Here is a 19,882-nt window from a genome sequence, read left to right on the forward strand (position 1 = left end):
TTGAGAACATCTATATTCGTTGCGTTACGTATTCTATGTGTTGTATAGTCCACATGTTGTATAATGGGCGCGTTGTGTAGTCGACGTGTTGTATAGTCTATGCGTTGTGTATTTGACGCTTCGTATATTCGATGCATTAAGTAGTGGATGCATTATATAATTCAAGCGTTGTATATTTGACGCACCGTATAGGCAGTGTGTTACGTAGTCGACGCGTTGTGTAGTCCACGCTCTAATGTAGTCGACGCGTACTGTGTTGTCCGCGCTCTAGTACAGTCGACGTGTAGTGTAGTCCACGCTGTAGTGTAGTGACGTACCGTATGGTCGACGCGTGGTGTATTTGATGCGCCGTATAGTCAATGCGTTGTGTAGTCGACGCATCGAGTAGTCCATGCGCCGTATAGTCAATGCGATGCATAGCCCACGCTCGGTATAGTCGACGCGTTGCGTAGTTCATGCATTGTATAGTCGACGCGTTGAGTAGTCCATGTGCTATAGAGTGGACGCATTAAGAAGCCCACGCGCCGTATAGTCGACGCGTTGCGTAGTTCATGCGTTGTATAGTCGACGCGTTGTGTAATCCATGCGCCGTACAGTCAACGCATTAAGAAGCCCACGCGCCGTATAGTCGACGCGTTACGTAGTTCATGCGTTGTATAGTCGACGCGTTGTGTAGTCCATGCGCCGTACAGTCGACGCATTGAGAAGCCCACGCGCCGTATAGTCGACGCGTTGCGTAGTTCATGCGTTGTATAGTCGACGCGTTGTGTAGTCCATGTGCCGTACAGTCGACGCATTGAGAAGCCCACGCGCCGTATAGTCGACGCGTTGCGTAGTTCATGCGTTGTATAGTCGATGCGTTGAGTAGTCCATGCGCCGTACATTCGACGCGTTGAGTGATCCACGCGCGTATAGTCGACGCGTTGCGTAGTTCATGCGTTGTATAGTCGACGCGTTGAGTAGTCCATGCGCCGTACAGTCGACGCATTAAGAAGCCCACGCGCTGTATAGTCGACGCGTTGCGTAGTTCATGCGTTGTATAGTCGACGCGTTGAGTAGTCCACGCGCCGTACAGTCGACGCATTGAGAAGCCCACGCGCCGTACATTCGACGCGTTGAGTGATCCACGCGCGTATAGCCAACGCGTTGCATAGTTCATGTATTGTATAGTCGACGCGTTGTATATCCCACGTGGTGTACTGCCAGCGCCTTACACTGTCGACGTAGTGTACTGACAGTGCCTTAACCTGTCAACGTGTTGCATAGTCGACGCGTTATATAGCTTACACGTAGAATAGTCCAACGTTATAAAGTTCTCGCGTTGTATAGTCAGTGCATCGTATCGCCTGGACGTACTACAGTCGACGCGTTGTATACTCAGCTTGCTTTATAGTCCATAGACTGAATAACCCTCGCATTGTGTGACTACTTTCTATATTACCATTACACTATACACTCATAGTATCACCTACACCACTATCGCCTTCGAGAGTATCGCATATATGAACTCAACTATGAATCTTACTTGATACATATTCGTTAAGCAGTCTACATCACCCGTGTACCGCTTCCATATTATATCGACACTATAAAAAAGTGTACACTAACATTACAGTATTACCTAATATTATTATGAGGAAACATGTGAACGCAATTACCTAATCCATCAAAACGATGAAAAAAATTGACCACTATAACTAGCTATTCGTTTTCCAAAGAGTTAATACCGGCGGGTGTGGCAGGCTACTTGTCAACAATTGTCATGTGGCAATATCGGCATGAAATGTCCGATAATTAACGTCAGTGTCTGCATCGTATTGGCCCTTGTTATTAATTAACCGCGATACGTTAAAGACAACGCGTGGAAGTTGTAACGAGCCCCGCACCGAGTTACATGGTACATTTACCTTCGATCGAAAAATTCAGTCGGATTGCTGAATAATTGCAAAGGAAATCGTGGCAAGAAGTTCGTTAAACGTGGAGCAATTCTATGATGAAACGAGCGCGGTCGCATGCACCGTGATGGAAAATGATACATATTTTCGCGGACACGGCTGTCAATCAGCTGTTCATGGAAAATTACAACATTAATGATTGTCGCTTGTTTCTTGTTACCGAGGTATACGGTCCAACAGAGAATAATTGAACGTACTTCGTTGTTACCACGGGCAAGAAACCTTTCCGCAAGGTAAACAGATATTTTACGGTTCTGAGCTAGATGGAAACATTTGGCCGCGTTCGGATTGATCATTTGAATGTGTGGGGCAAACAAAAGGATTTCTTTGAAGGACTGCTCTGGGGAATGTTGTCTTCGACATTTTTCTGGTTTTATAGATTATGCCCAATTCCTTTTTATATCTTTTAATATAAAATTCTCCAAGCACCCAAATTCCTTAGTTGCCAAATTTCCAAATTTCCATATTCCCTAGATTCCAAATTCCATAGTTCCCAAACTCCCAAGTTCCCAATCTTCCTAGTTCCTAAATTCGCAAGTTCCTAATTTCCCTAGTTCTCAAATTCCCTATTTCCCAAATTCCCCTAATTCCCTATCTCTCTAGTTCCCGAATTCTCTAATTCCCAAGCACCCCAGATTCTAAATTTCCTAGTTTCCAATCTCCCTAGTTCCAAAATTCTCTAGTTCCCAATCTCTTTAGTTCCCAAATTCCCCTAGTTCCCAATCTCCCTAGTTCCCAAATTCCCTATTTCCCAATCTCTCTAGTTCCCAAATTCCCCTAGTTTCCTATCTCTCTAGTTCCCGAATTCCCTAATTCCCAATCACCCCAAATTCGAAATTTCCTAGTTCCCAATCTCCCTAGTTTCAAAATTCCCTATTTCCCAATCTCTCTAGTTCCCAAATCCCCCTAGTTCCCTATCTCTCTAGTTCCCGAATTCCCTAATTCCCAATCACCCCAAATTCTAAATTTCCTAGTTCTAAAATTCCCTAGTTCAAATTTCTAAATTTCCAAATTCCCAAATCCAAAAATCCAAAAAATTATCAAATTCAAAAATCCCCAAATCATCAAAGTCTCAATCACCCAAATTTCCAAACTCTCCAAAAGCTAAAATTTTCAACATCCACAAATTTTTAAACAAAATCTAAGTTAGAAAACCAACCGAAATTACCAGTTCGATTTGACCACTCTAATGCAGTAGCATAAATAACAGCACAGCACAACCGTCATAAAAGTTGTCTCTCTAAAAACTCAAACCTGCTCCAAACATTAAAATATCGAAGTTACGATTGCTTCCAGCTTGCATTATAAAAAAGTACCGCCGTTCTACTTAATATCTCGGAGAAAAAAAATAGCACCCTAATGCGTTAATTATAACAGAAAGTGCAATTGGCTAAGGTTATCGGCGAGTTGCCGGCAAACTTGTTCATTTTCTTTCGTTCCAAAGACCGTGTCCGTTAAACCGGCGCAGAAAGTTGTTCCAACATTTGAAACCACGATCTAGCGCACAAATATGTCCTAGACGCAAGACATTTTTGACACGACACAAAATACGAATATAATTGGTCGAGATTGTGCGTCATTGAATTCTGGTTTAATTTACACTTTCTCCGTTGTGAATTTAGCGAAAAAGCAAGAATCGTCTGGTCACTTGGTTTATCAACGGCCAACTAGTTTTTGCCACCTCGTGAAAGTCTGGCTTATTATGAAATAATGTTCCGTTTTTTTTTTGTTCGATGCTCAGGGAATTGGTTAATTGTTAAATTAGCGTGACAATCGCGATGAAGACCTGAATCGTTGTTGCGAGAGAAACGACGTGGAATTTGCGCGATGCGACCAAACGAGGTCCTTAAACAAGGGGGACGAGGACGATAAACACTGCGGGGATAAAAAATGATCCAAGTGATGTACTATGGTGGAGGTTGAAAAATGTTGGAAATCTTCTTGCAGGGTTGTAAGATGATGTTTTGTGAGATTGTGGTATTTGAAGGTTATGGAATTTTAGGGTGGGGAGGGATGGAAGGATGATGGTTTGTAAGTTTATCTGGGGAGTTGGGAAGTGGGGAATTTGGGTACTGAGACATTTTGAGATGGTAGGTACTTGGGATTATAGAAATTTGGGGATTTGTGAATTTGGGAATTTAAGGATATAGGAACTTGGGAGTTTGGGGATTGAGAAAGGTATTTTTCGAATTATGGTATTTAGGGATTTAGGAACTTGGGAATTTGCAGATTTAGAAATTTGGAAACTTGGTAATTTTGAAATTTAGAAATTTGGAAACTTGAAAACTTAAAATTTAGAAATTTAGAAATTTAGAAATTTAAAAATATATAAACCTAAATACTGAAAAAGCTATTAATCTTGAAATTACAAAAAAAAAATTTAGAACTTGAAAAATTTGTAAATTTGAAACTTCGAAAATATTATAGTGAACTCTATCTTCCTCTGTCTCTCAACTGAATTCAAAATTCTCCCACAAAAATTACCTCTCAAAACCTTTCTACCATCACAAAACTTTCACACAAGATATCCAAAAAAGAAGAAAAATGTGAGCAAGTATTTCTTCGTCGAAGAAAATGCTTGTATAAAATAATGAAACGTTCTTTTATGACGGTAATACGTGCAAGACACGCGCGTAAAGCGACGCGCAAAGCAGTGATCACAACAAAAGCAAAACGATGAAACGGGATAATTAGTAAGGCGAAATAACGCCGGAAGCGAGGAAACTCGCGAATGCGTTTGCCGGTGAATCCAGAGCGCTTTTCTCTCTGAAAAGGAAAGCTGCGAAGGAAAGCACGTTGCGTTGAGCGTGCGAAGCGTGCCAGTGAAAAGTGATTTAGATCGGACACGTGCGGCATCTCAACAACCGTATGGGCAGAAAATCCGAAGGTTTTATTAACGGCTCGACTTGGTCGTGTTCGCTCGATTTCCATGGAAATCGAAAGGGAATTCACGAGCGGCGGTGATCGATGCCAATTGGCACTTGATATACTTCGTGTTCGAGACTGTTGAAATTCTGCTTCATGGAGAATGTTACTGAATCATGTGGCTTTTTCGATTCCATTCTAAATTTATACATTTTCATTTTTCTATATTTCCTCATTCCAATATTTCCCCATTTCGATATTTTCCCACTTCCATATTTCCCTATTTCGATATTTTCCCACTTCCATATTTCCCCATTTCGATATTTCCCCACTTCCATATTTCCCCATTTCGATATTTCCCCACTTCCATATTTCCCCATTTCGATATTTTCCCACTTCCATATTTCTCCATTTCGATATTTCCCCACTTCCATATTTCCCCATTTCGATATTTCCCCACTTCCATATTTCCCCATTTTGATATTTTCCCACTTCCATATTTCTCCATTTCGATATTTCCCCACTTCCATATTTCCCCATTTCGATATTTCCCCACTTCCATATTTCCCCATTTCGATATTTCCCCTCTTCCATATTTCCCCATCTCGATATTTGCCCATTTCAATATTTCCCCACTTCGATATTCCTCCATCTCCATATTCCCCCATTACGATATTTCCCCATCTCCACATTTGTCTAAATTACAATTCTTACTTTACCTAAATTTGTAAATACACATAAAATAATATACTAAATACCTAGTATTTTCACGTATCAAGAAGTAGTCACCGGAGATAAATGAGTGCATTAAGCTACCCGTAATTAATTGACTTGGACGACCTTTCTCACATTCCAGAATTCTGAATACCCGGTAAACTTCGCAGGAGATCGACTGTATAAAGCTGCTAATCTGTCAGTTTTTTTATTCTACCGCGGTACAGAAACTTGAACATATGCTGTGGAATGAGCAAAAACGTTCCCTGTAATATGTATGTCATACATTCCAGCGTAGAAAACGTCCGACTGTAATATTAAAAACAGTGCCATTTCTGCAATGCAGCTCTATTTATAGATGAGAAGTCTATAATATGTTCGAAATAAAACCCCATCGAAATTTGTCAAGAGACACGAAATATCACTTCCTTCGTCATTTTGTATCCTCGTTACAGTGGTTCTCGTTATATCACCGTTTTCTCACGAACTTCAGTGCAATTTACCCTTCTATTGTTGTGCACATAGAGGCAGAGACAATGCGATATTGAAAGAGAAAATTAATGTCTTGATTTTCGAGTCGAATCAATGTCTTGATTTTATAAGATACATTTTGCAAATTTGCTGTTGGCAATATAACGAGACTCTACTGTATTTTCGAGCTTTCTTTTTAAACACCCGCTGAGCGTGTGTGCACTACATGAATGCACTCCATTGAGGTTGCATTAAAGTAGCGGATCCTTTCGACACATTCGAAACTGCTGGCCACTGCTCGCTAAATTTCCGCTTCGATCGTCCTGCAACAGGTGTCTCGTTTCGCTATGTCAAAAGTAAACAGACGGGAAACAATTAACGCCTTGACTACCAAGTGAAAATGGCCGTGTGCGGTCAGACACGTCGCGGTGCTATTTTTAACCGTATCACTATTTCATCGCGACAATCTTTATTAAAACTCAGATTTCTTCGACCTTTCTGTCTCGTTCAAACTTCCATTGAAATTCCAACATTTCGTCCTACAAGTATTCTACAAAATTATAATCGCAGATTATAGAAAATCTAATTGCTTATGACCATTATATCAGCTCCGGAACAAGATTTTTTACCGAGATTACTTACTTCTCTAGTTCTAGATTTCATATACTTTTACGCCAGCTGATTGTAAGAATAATTACACCACGGATGTTTCTGCATTTATCAAAGTCTGAAAAATAAACATAAATCATTTAATCTGTAGACCCAGCAGATTACTTGATTTATTTGCGCTTCGCAGACTTCGATATATCATGAATGCATAAAACGTCCGTAGTGTTTAAATCTACTCTAAATACATAAAGTGTAATAATACCTCCAGATAGGAAGAACAAAATGAAACTTCTGTAAACACCCAATAAACTTCGTGACGTCGATCCATACCTGAATCGATACCTCAGATCTGCCGCTATAAAATTTCGTCGATTTAAGATCGATAAACGAACTGTTACGTCAACCAGCGGGTGTTTCAAAAATCCACGTTAATGTTAGACTCCCGTTAACGTTTCAATTCCTGGAACGACGGTGATTAATTTCGTCGATCAATTGCGAAGCGTCACGTTTCCGAGAGCTGCTATTCCGGTGAGTTTAACGAATGGTAAACCATAAGGAAGCGTCGAAAGGATTCGAGATGCTTCTGTTGTCGACTTTGGAGGTCCGGCTGATTAGAGGTAGAAAATGCTGGCGCCGTAACGAATTCGGCATTCCATGTTTCTCGCGTTTGACAACTCAATAAAAATACTTCACACCGCTGGAGACTGATACGTTGAACGGCGATCGATGTTGTTCCGCTCGTTTGTACCTAAAACCGAGTCCGATCGTTAAAGCGGACCGAGATGTATTTTTTGTCCGGAGGAAAAAGTGGAAAGGAGAAATCGAAGACATGATCGAGCGGCGGAGCGAAAATTTCGTAGCCGATCCATAAGCTCCGGTAAATATGCGTACTACTTGAATAAATCTTGCCTACGGTCGCGCGTTATTCGGCCACTTTCGAAACCTACGTAGCTCATAGTAAGCCGTTCACGTTCGCCGATCCAACGATTTTTCAGCGAGCAATAAATGGTACCTGTCCACAGATATTTATAGTTAGATCTGCAGATATATCCGCTGGTTACATATCCGTCGAACTGGAATCGATAAAGTTTCCACAGGCTGGAACGGCCGAATGAAAAAGAGGAAGAGAGGCCAAAGAATCATAGCTCATTGTCAAGGTACCTCGCCGATGGAAAAAGGTACGAAATGCCACGAAGCGGACCGTGGAGCATGTGTCGGTTCCAAGGAAGCTTCTGAAAGATCGTAGAACGTCGTGTAGCCCAGAAGCGTAAACGGCTAGGTACCCCTCCACGAACGGAGTCAGACGGTCCGATAGACGGTGAAGCGAGCACCGGTAGAAGGGCGCAAGGAAAGCCAAAGCCTAGCCGAGCGATCTTGTACCCCACCTAAAACCCCCTTCACCTTCATCGAGCGTAGTCGGAACGCGATCCAAAGCGAAGGGGGAACTTGAACGTCACTTTTCCAGTCGTCGGTGGCTCATTATTAGCCGCGGCGCCTTCCCCAAACATCCGGAGATATTATACCACCTACCCGATGTTGCTACCACCTACCACCTACTAGCCGACACTTTCTGCCACCACTCCAGATCGGCTTCGTGAGTTCTCGGTTCCGAAAAGGAGGTGAACGCGCGGCACAGTGCACCATTGGACAAGGAATTGGGGCAGGAGCCAATAGTAACCAGCTCGAGGTGGAGCTCGAGGTTTTAAATAGGTGTACAAGAGCACATGCCGGATCACCACTTAGTCGGATAAGAAGCGATATACGAAGGGAACGCGTGCCACCGCCGGATTTCGGGGTATATCGTCCAAGTGACCTCGCGCGGTCCGTCATCGTCCGTCGGCGTGGTGGTAGTAGTTTCTCGCTCCCTGGGGATACAGGACGACGACGACGGTGTGAAACTCGACGAGAGAGAAGTGACAGTCGAGATAGAGCGGCGAGCACAAAGAACGTCTCAGTCGGCGCTGAGCCATTGCCTCAGCAAGTCTCGCCAAGTTGGAGATCTAGTTTCGAGACAGCCTCGAAGAGAACTTCCCCGTCATGTTCGGTGATCGATCGATAATCGTCCTAGTGGCGATCCTCGCATTTACCAGGATCTCGGCCGCTGTACGCGTCACGCAAACCTCCGGCAGGAAGAGCGGTGAGTCATCTTCTCTTCTTCTGCTCTTCTACTCTGCTCTTCTTTCGCCTACCATCACTTGCTTCGTTAACCTTCCTCGTTGCTCCTCTTGCCTCGTTCCATTTCCTGCACGCGCTTGCACCGCTATCATCCTTCCTCTCGATTCACGGTCTTCGACCTTCCTTCGCTTCTTCTTCTTCTTCTTCTTCCTCGTTCTCGACCGGTGCTTCCACTCTCTTCCTGCTTCTCCTGCTACGCGCTCAACCCGTTTTTCCACGATTTCTGTCTGCTCGCTCCACGCGACAGACCTGGTCGCGAGTGATCTTGTGTTTATCTCGAACTGTGCGAACCGACATGGCAGTGAAACACGGTGATGTGTCACGAAGCGTGGTCCCGTGGATCTAACAGTGACGAGGTTGTACCGAACAGCAGCAAGGACGATCACGTTTTTCCCACGGAGTCTCTCCCGCTGGTTTTCAAACTTGCAAAAACAAATCGCTTTGATAAATGTCAGAGTAAAGGTCAGACTAGGTTATTGTCCCTTGAATCGATTTCACTCGCTACCTAAGTGTGCCGTACTGCAACTGGTGCTTCGTGTCTCGAACGAACAAAGGGACGTTCGAACGTCTGATTCTTCGGGCTGGTGGCAGTACACGCGTTACGAAGCCGCTAGTGCGTTTCACGTGGACGTTCTTTTTCCCACGTCCTAGGAATCATAGCGCCAGCCTTGTATCTTGGAACACGTTGCGAGTGACAGAGCCGCGCAGCCGCGCGAAAAGTTTAAGGATGAACGAGGACGATCGCAGGATCTTTTGGCGGGAAAGAGAGACGTGCGCGCACCACGTGAAATTCTGCTGTTACGAACTGAACCGCGAACGGCGTGCCGAGTAAACGTGGAATCTCGTGTATGCATCTGAGGGAGCGACAGGATAAGAATGACGACAGTAGCAGGTCAGTCCAGGGAGAACAGGATTTCTCGACGGAATAATTCCCAGCGAGCTGCATTCTTGTATGGACATTTATTTCAAGCAGTATGTCGAAAGTCCGCAATTATATGACTCCTGCTAGAAATCCAAAGGTAAAATATATGTAGTTATTCGTGAATATCGTTATCTGTCAATTTTACGACAAAAATGGTTATTATGAAATTTGTAGCTGAGGAAATTTTTTATGGGTTCTATGCAATAGGATGTCATAGTTACATGAGTTCTTGGGACTAACCGTTTTCGTGTATAGTTAAACTATGGATGTTAATTCATTTACAACATATCCAGATGAATAAATTGATATGAGGATCACAGTCTATAGAATCTTACGTTTATTTGTGGACTTTAATCATACATCAATCAAACAGCATGAAATAAGTCATAATACATCATAAATCTATCAAACTGCAATCTGATGATAACTGACAAGTTCTCAATCTTCGTGCTGACAGCTAGAAACAATGTACTAGTTTTCATGCTGCTTTTCATCCTCTTCAGTTGGGTCGATATTGATAATTTATATGTCTTCGAGCAACGTGACTATATAAGAAACTGGCAGGTTTTACATCTTCATAATTGTACACATTTCTGCAACCTTAGTCCATCTTGGACTGAACAATTATATTTGGGTGATAACAGCGATTCTAAAATACTCCACAAAAATTCATTAAACATTGTAGCAAATTGTACTGAAAGTTTCATAATAACAATTTTTGTCGTAGACAGATAACTCGATAATCGCGAAGAACTTTTTTATGTTAAACCCTCCACAAAGTGCACGACTTTCGATACACTTCAGAATGACAAAATAGAGGTTTCGAGAAAAACTCCGCGTGCTGGGAATGATGTATTTGGATCTAATTTCCTCGGGCTGTTGTACTCGCTAAGGCACGAGACCTGACACGTGTTGGAAATCTCGATCGAACACGCGCTTTTACGGCATTTCTCGTTTCTCCCATATCTGACATGTTCCTTCGAGTTTCCCTTTGACCCTGTTGTCAGTTTGACGTTCGCAAAATCGCTCGAACGTCATAAAGCGCCATAAATCGTGCGCGATTACCGTGTACAGGTATAATTGTTGATTGTTATACCGTAGACGTAAATTAATACGCGTAGCAATTATTTTGCCGAGATCACCTGATGACGTTCGATTCGGTCGTGAGTCGGCACGCTGCTCAATTAGTGTCACTTTACCGAAACCGAGAATCGTTTCCGAGTATCGTTCGATCCTAAAGGCGTAACGACATTGTTGGGCAACCGCGAAACAGAAAGTCGTTAATTAGGAACTAACCTATGCCCGGCATGGATTCTATGAAACATTCATGGAAACGTGACTACGCATCAATCATAAGTCCCTGCTGACTGGTTCAGAGTCAAGCGATGAAAGTGTTTTAACCTAGATGGGTATCTGCTCGCGCGAAAACGCGACGTTCTCGCTCCTTCCTCTCAACGGCTGGCTAAGCTTCGCTCGATTTTAATCCCTCGCCGTTTACCATCCTTGAATCTCAGCGTTTCCCCAACAATTAGATCGGCGTTCACATAACTAAACGCGATCGCATTCGAACCATGGAAATTCAAATGCGGTTGCGCAACCGGCCACGTGCAATTCGATTCGTTTCCACGCAATTTTACGGATCGCATCGAGACTCGTTTTCATCGTTCGAGCAAAACCGATATTTGCATACAACGACCGATTGTTCGGCATCGAATTAAAAGCTGACGGGATTTTCTCTCGGAAGCACCCGCGCGATCGTAACTCTTCCAGCTAAAAATCACGGGACATTCGCCGCGAAACTGGTTATGCCCTTATTCGTCCGTGAATGGACAAGAATCGAACTTTTCAGTAATCGAGAAACCGACTGTTTTTCTCTAACAGTTCATCAGTTCTCCAGCCTTCTCACGAATCAGAGGACGGTCACTGGCAAATAATCTAGGTTCCTTGAACTCACTACCGGTTCTTCCTCGATCTTCCTGTTCAAACACGCCAGTCATTGGCATTGTCACTGAAAATAGGCTTCCAGCGGATGGCGTAGCGCCAGCGCATATAACAGTTTATCGCCGACTGGTCGAACAACTTGCTCACCTACATACAAAGCTCGCTGCTTCTTCCGAGCTCGTGCCGGTTTCGTTTCTTTTTGTAGAAGTATTGCGTATCGTTCATCGAATTTACAGTTTAAATCTCCCGAATTCGTTTGCACTACTTATGTCTCCTTTTATACCTTATCTGCTGCCTTCAGATTACATTGCTTTTAATGTCGCTTTATTTTTGGCTACTCTTGCTGCTGTTGCTTTTCTTTTGTAAGTTCTAGTATAATATCACGAACTGTTTTGGATAACTATATGTTGTTTTGGAGAACGCAAAAGAAACAATACATGGACGCATTGTGTATAAACTAAATTTACATGTATAAAGTAATGTACATAACTAAAGTTACAATTTAATCCAGATTGTTTTTAAAGTGACAAATCGTTAAGTATCATCTTACAGATACTAGTATATCTAAGTTAAAGATCCTTAAAGTAGTTGAAACAGTAAGATAAGTCAGTGATGATCGAACAAAATGGTCTTCACTCATGTATATAAGATTTCTCTTTGCAATTGAATCCCACAAAAATGTATACATGAATGACATGTACAGGACTAGGTTAAAAGAAACTTTCAGTTCAACCCTTTGCACTATGATTTATTTGTTACGTATGTTAGCCAGAATTAACTAATTACAGTCAAAATGTTAAAACAGACGAAAAAAGCTGAAATGTTATGTCAGTATGGTATTATGCAATCGTTGACTTGAAAATTGTGATTGGACTTGAACTCCAAACTGAAGCATATTAAAAATTCGAGTAAAATTGATCACATCTGAAATACGAGTGCGTTACGAGTTAGACTCGACAGTGCAAGTTAATTTAAAAAATAAAATAATCCTCCCTCACAATTTATGTAAATTTTCTCCCTAATTTGTAACAGACTAATCCTTGAACGTGAGCTGTAAAATTTATCTCTGTGAGTCCTGCAGAAATGACTTACGCAAGACGGGGTTAAGAGACAATTTGAACAGTGGGTTAAAACTTCAATACAACAATCAGAACATAACTTGAATACAAAAGTTAGACAAAAGTCAACTTCAAAGCAACAGTTAGACCAACTTCGATGCAACATTGATTTGAAAGAGAATTTCTCGTTGAAATTCTTGCAATGGACGTTCGTTTTGTCAGCAATTTGCCGAGATGTGACATGGTGATTGTCTCCGGTTCTTGGCCCACCAGTCTTCCTTTCTCCATCTTTGTCTTCTTCTTGTATTTCCATGCAGCTCGGTTTCCGTCCAGCTGCAGTGTGGTGTGTCTTTAACGGTTCAGCGAGAAAACGTGCTCGTGAATGATGCACGGTCTTTGACTTCTTTGGCGTTGAAAAATTGGAACAGCGAGAATACATGTTGTTCATTGTGTGCTGATTTAATGAATGAATCGAGCTCCGATCGGTGTGATTTTTTAGTAAAAAATGAATGAGAGCGCTGAAACGTCTGATGATGTGTCAATTTTAATAATTGGAGGTTGCGGGATGATGACACGAGCATGATTCATCTTATTTTTCTTTTGAGAGATTTTTGGGGCTTAAGTAATCGATAATTGCTTTATTGCGTCAGGGGGATAATGTTGATTGAAATTATGGACGTACATGGAAGAATTTTAAGTTGTGGTACAAGAAGGTAACAATATGTTGGTACAAGCTATTCGAAATTAAAAATTGTTATTCTGAAATAACGTATGAAATTTTTACGATTACTTCATAATAAATTCATGATAAATAATAATTTATGAAATATTATTTTTTTTTTTTTTTCCAAATAAAATTGCAGTTACGAAACACTTCGAAACTATACACGAATACTTTTTGTTTGAAGCAAAATAAGTAATATTAAAAATATACACTATATATTTATGATTACCTGTACAAGTTATGATTATACAGCTTTTATCCGTCTTGAAAGTATATAAGCTTTATCTAGCTTATACTTTAATACGTATAAGAAATTGCACATTGCGATAATGGTTTTGTTCGGACGTAAATACACGTCTATCGTAATCGGAGATTTATACTCAGACAATACGTAAATGCTTAAGGTTGAAACCTTCAATTTCTCACAAACGAATAATTAAAAAGAAAAATTCATACTATCCAATTCACTGAATCATACACTGACTCATGCCTGCAACCTTCAATCCCGAATCTCGAAACTTGGAAACCGATCTCGGTACCGTACAAACAACTTTTCACGTGCAACCGCATTCCAGGTACACAGAAGGTGGAGGAAATAATTGAACGAGGCGATCGCCGCAGCCGTAAGTGAACTGAGAGTCCCAAAAACGAATCAATGAACTCGAAACCTGTAGCGGATCGTTAATTTCTTGTTTTTAAGTGATGAAGATAATTATCTGGTGCCACAAGACTGGTTCGAAAGATCTCCTCTTGACTTGGATAGTACTACTGTACAACAGACGTGTAAACTTATTATCTTCTAATTCCGAAATTTTCATTTCCAATTGCGTTTCAAATTTCTTAGGTGTGCAAATTTGCAAATTCACATATTTTCAAACTCCAATTTATATTGCAAAAAGATTGTCCAATGACACAAATTATCAAATTCTAGAATTTTTTATCTTTCAATTCTTAGATTTATAAGTATTCGAATTCATAGACACATACATCTGCAATTTTTATTAATACAAAATTCTGGATCTCCGAATTACTAGATCATCAGATTTCTAAATTCTCAAATCTCTAGAAGACCACATGCACAGACCCAAAATTTCTAGATCCCCGCAAATGTATTCCCAGATCCCTAGTTATCCAAATCCCTAAATTCCAAAATCCCCAGATCCTCAAATTCCTAGACCCAAAAATCCCCAAATCCATAAGCCCGAAAATCCCTAGGTCAAAAAATCCTTAGATGAAAAAAAAACCTAAATCCCAATATCCCTAAATCCCAATATCCCTAAATCCCAATATCCCTAAATCCCAATATCCTTAAATCCCAATATCCCTAAATCCCAATGTCCCTAAATCCCATTATCCCTAAATCCCAATATCCCTAAATCCTAATATCCCTAAATCCCAATATCCTTAAATCCCAATAGCCCTAAATCGCAATGTCTCTAAATCCCAATATCCCTAAATCCCACTATCCCTAAATCCCAATATCCCTCAATCCCAATATCCCTAAATCCCAATATCCTTAAATCCCAATAGCCCTAAATCTCAATGTCTCTAAATCCCAATATCCCTAAATCCCAATATCCCTCAATCCCAATATCCCTAAATCGCAATATCTCTGGATCCCAAAATCCCTATACAAGTCTCTAAAATTCTAAAATCAACAAGCGAGGGACAACATTTGAAGATGTAGGGGTTTGAGAATGTATGGATTTGAGGATGTAAGAATTTGAGGATGTATCACATATAGTACCAGTTATTGTCATAACGTAGACGCGTCCCAACCAGAATCAATAGACCTCCGACAGTACGTACATCTAAAGGTCTGTATAATATACACGTTCCACATCCAGGCTCACTTTTTCTTTTCTGAAAGTTCCCAGATTTTCTACTGTGCAATTGTTTCTTCTTAGTTCAGTCTTCGTAGAGTTAACATGTCTAAGCTTATAAAATAAAAATAGTTCCACTAACAAACTTCTTAAATTGAACCCCATAACATCGACCGTAACATAATCTAACACTCCGTAACATCGACTTCTCTTTATTTCGAATTTCACGCGTCCTTTCACGGACGCCTACCGACGCCGCGTTAATAAACGCGCGTAGGCGATGATCGTTTTCTAATGTTAATTTCGTAAGTGGCATGAAATCGGTAAAATTAATGCGTCGCTGGTCACCGGTGAATCATTGTCGATTAGCAGGAAGAATAGAAACGCGAGGAGCACGTGACCGTTTGATTTTGCTGCCGACCGAAGAAACAAACATCCACCGCGTATTATCCTGTCCGGCACCGAACGCTTTACCGTAAAAGCGATCGATCGTCGAAACGGAATGATAGAAGTGGCGAGGGGCGAAGGCAATTTCAAATCCATTAGAATCAATTTTCTTAACGGGGATCGTGCGGAAATGCACGCGTGACGTGGTTTCACCGTGATTGCGATCCCTGGACGTACACGTCACGAACACCGCAATGAATTGCTCGGTTTAACCTAGATAATCTGTTCTGTATCGAAAAGGAACAAAACGATCGATGCCACGACAATGCTAGTTGGTTCGACCTAGCCGAGATTTCTATCCACCGTTTTTAACACAGACAGTACTATCTGGTATTTAGTCACCAGAATCTCTCCTCGGTGGAAAGTTTCGGAAAAACGTCCAAGAGTAAAGACTCAGATACAGATCTCCTAATTAGAGGATAAATATAGTTACTAATTAACACACACGAAGAACTATTTTTCACTTTCACAGGGTAAATCCATGTATTTCATTAGAAATCAAGATCGTTGCAATCTGACCTTTCGAAAGGCGCCAATATTCTGAAATCTACTGAAAACACCCACGCATGCACGGATAAAAGCGATTAACACACATCGCTGGTTGGTTAACAAATCGAAAGTATTGAAAATGAAGAAAAGTTGTTGGGTTTGAAGAACGATCGCTAGCAACGCAACAGGACAATAGGTCGTTCATCGAAGAGTAAATTCACTTCGGGAACGGCACACTTTGTTTTAACGATTCCCTTAGGGATCCATTCGTTTCTCTGATTAAATTCTTTGCACGAAATCAGAGGTTACTCTCCGGGTTCTCGTTAAAATGGTTTGCTCTCGAAGTTTCCATTGTTAACATTGCCATTAGCAAACGATATCGAACAGAATTCAATCCAGCCAGCTTCCTGTTTCACGATCCCGTCGCTTTTTAACGCGTTAAATGGTAGCGGACGAATATGGCAATGCACGATATAACGACAATTATTTACGGTGTAATCGTTTCACTTTCTAATGTAGATTTCGTATTTATTGTCTTACGGTTGTGGTGAGAGTATGATGTGAGTACATACAGGGATTTGAGGATTTGGAGATTTGGGGATTTGGGGATTTGAGAAGTTTGAAAATTTTGAGATATGAGAATGTGGGTGCAAGGTAATTTAATAATTTGGGGATTTTAGGATTTGGAAATTTGAGAAATTGGGACTTCGAGCGGCTGGGAATTTGAGAATTTCGGAATTGGGAAATTTAGAAATTTGAGAATTTAGAAAGTTTGGAATTTGCAAATATGAAAATTTCGAGATTTGGAAATTTGAGAATTTAAAAATTTGGAAATTCTAAAACTCAAAAATACCAATGGATTGTACCTCAAAAATGAATGTCTCGCACAACTGTCTCGCTGTTATTCTTTCTCTCGAAGCGTTTACGACCTTGAGCGGGTCGATCACCGATACTTTTCGTATCGGACAATAACAGTAAACCCGTTAGGCCCGAGGGCGAATCAAACCCGATAACTGTTTCACTGTGATTCACACGCAATCCCTAAGTTCATCGAGTCCACCGCAAAATTGTCGGAGTCCGGTCGAACAAGCTCCCATAAATCGATCAGGAAGCTATAAACCGCAAGGCATCGATATCGATCGTCGAACGAACCGTTCGCGCGTGTACAATGCTGAACGTTTCATTTATTTCAAACTTATTTCTATCTTAAACGCTTCTCAAAAATATTACTTCAACTTGCCTGTTGGATTATTAGCAAAACGATGTGTAACACTGTCTATTGTTTGCGTTAGAAAACTGAACTGACACCATTGGGTCAAAGGGCCTGAGACTGTTACCATGGTGCAAGTTTCTCTTTTCTATAAGTGGACGCCCAGACTTCCTTTTTGGTCATCCGCGTCGCTTCTCATAGAGTATTGAAAGAGTCTTTCAAAACCTTAAAGTTCATAGTTTAAAATCTGTTATTTTTCACCTGTACACTAATACAGTTTACTCAAAATTTACGTCTCTACTGACGTCGATCTGTAGTCGACACGAAGCGAGTGCATCTGAATCTAACTGATCATCCGCTACTGAACATCCACCGCTTCTGCAGGGAATCTGCTCTGTTTTAGTGTTTTCAAAATCACTTTATGTTCCATTTATATAAATATATATATAAGTCCATATATCGACCCTGTAATCGATTCGTTTAGCTAATTACTGATCGAAACCGGAATTTCTTTGCTCTTGCTCGTTTCGATTCGCGTTGGTTTCGTGATCGTGAAAGCGAAGAAAGCGAAAAAGGAGTAGAATTATACCGCTAGTCCAGGGAAGAAATGGAACCTTATTTAGCCGCAGGTGTACGACGAAAGAGTAAGGTAACGGTTTTTGGGAGAAAGTTTGATCGACGTCTGTTTCGTATCGCGCCGGTCTAAAATTTCTTACAGAACAGAGCGTCACTGAAATCGGTGTCTCGCGTCAGTGGTTGTTTTCACCCCATTCAAGAAACGCTCGACGACCTGCATACTCGCTCGCATGGCAGAATCGACGCGATTACTAGTCCCTCGTCGGTTTAATTACTCGTATCAATTCGACGGAGGGGACAGTCCATTTTCCGTTGAACGAGGCAACTTTCGATTATCTCTAATTACTGCCTTTATCAATAGTTGTTCCTTTTCATGTTTACTGTTATTAGCTAATCACTCGTAAAACGACTTCTTGTTAATCGAGACGAACCTGAAATTCGTGTTGATACAACGAATTTTTTTTCATCTTTAAATATCGTACTTAAAAAATTGAATACACAGGTCAATATTTTGTCTGATTATATCACAGCAATAAATAAAGGATGCTGACATTGAAGAAACGCAAACTTGTCATATCAAAATGTATCAAATATAAAAAAGAACCAAGTTGCATTTATCTCATAAATTTCTTCAAGTGCAACATAATACATTTATGTTTAAACATTTCTTGATACAACCAACAAATACTGAGTTATTTTAACTACAAATATTTATTTACTGTTTCTATGAATTTATCAACAATTATGCAGATTGTTAAAATAGACAAAATAGCCACAATATACCCTGTCAAAATAATACTACCAGCTGTGGAATAAAATAAAATACAACCCTACATAGCAACAGATTTTAACATGTATCAAAGTTCAACATTCAACACAGACATTGAAGAGTAAAATACCGAATATGAATAAACATGAAGATGTGACTATTCTCTAAGTATTAGTTCCCAGAGATCGACAATGCTACGACGATAAACAGGGCGTAACCACCACGCACTTTCTTGGAAAATGGTGAAACGTTCGATGATGGTGAACCATCCCACTTGTTTCCGTCGTGCAACAACGATACGCGATAAAGTTGCGTTTCATTTTTTTTTTTTTTCACTTTCTTTTCCGGCGATTCGTCACCACGCGTTTATTTGCAGTCGGTATCAAGACACTTAACGAAGAATATAAAAACTTTTACTTCGGGTCGGTTGAACATATGCACAAGAATTTTATGACGAGAAAGATGTGAAAGCCTGCAACGCTTTTATGGCGGCTCGAAACTTTTCATTGTATTAAGGAATTTGCAAGTATGATAGATCTTACCTGTTCGGCAATTAAACGATCTTATCATTGAGAAGAAGGTTTTTATATTTATTAAGTTTCCGTTGCAACCCGAAATATTTCGACTTTTGTACATTCATGGATTTATCAAGTTTTATCTGTCAGGTACTAGTGCGGAGAAATTTTTTAATTAATCAGTTAACTGTGATTGACGAGTATATTCGTCATGGAGAAGTGGCACGAGTTTGTGTATCGATGAGTATACTCGTCATGCGTAAAATTTTGTTGCAATTTTTATATTTAATTTGTAATTTTGACGAAAACTAAATTATATTTGTAAATTGTAATATGTTTAAAATGTTTAGACTCATCTGAAACTGATGAGACTCATATAGTGACAATTTAAAGTGCTCTATTATCATTGAAATATATCCTGGCTTAGTAAGTTTCATCTGCTAATATTCTAACACTTTCTAAGCCCCTGCAGAAGTTAATAAATCCAATATTTCGTATTTATTAACAATGTAAGATGTTCTGTTTTCATTGAAAAATATTCTAGTTTGTTAAGTTTCATCCACTAACATTCTAATACTGAGATCATCAAAAAATCTTTATTTATTGAAAATTTAAAATA

The 19,882-nt window shown here is 40.4% G+C and overlaps 1 protein-coding gene across 2 annotated transcripts in view; it reads left to right on the top strand.

The window, feature by feature from the left end:
- The window catches only part of LOC100879475 (uncharacterized), a 128,215-nt gene that overhangs the window by 66,577 nt on the left and 41,756 nt on the right, over positions 1-19,882 (top strand). Inside the window, exon 1 of one of the 2 annotated variants that reach the window (XM_076538052.1) lies at positions 8,292-8,751. The exons of the other annotated variant lie outside the window; for it this stretch is intronic. Within the exon in view, the coding sequence (XP_076394167.1) occupies positions 8,652-8,751 (100 nt within the window). The 5' untranslated portion in view covers positions 8,292-8,651. Of the gene's footprint in view, positions 1-8,291; positions 8,752-19,882 lie in introns of those variants that run through there. 2 annotated transcript variants of the gene reach the window in all.

The sequence above is a fragment of the Megachile rotundata genome, chromosome 1 (genome assembly GCF_050947335.1).
Source record: "Megachile rotundata isolate GNS110a chromosome 1, iyMegRotu1, whole genome shotgun sequence".
NCBI classification, from domain to species: domain Eukaryota; kingdom Metazoa; phylum Arthropoda; class Insecta; order Hymenoptera; family Megachilidae; genus Megachile; species Megachile rotundata.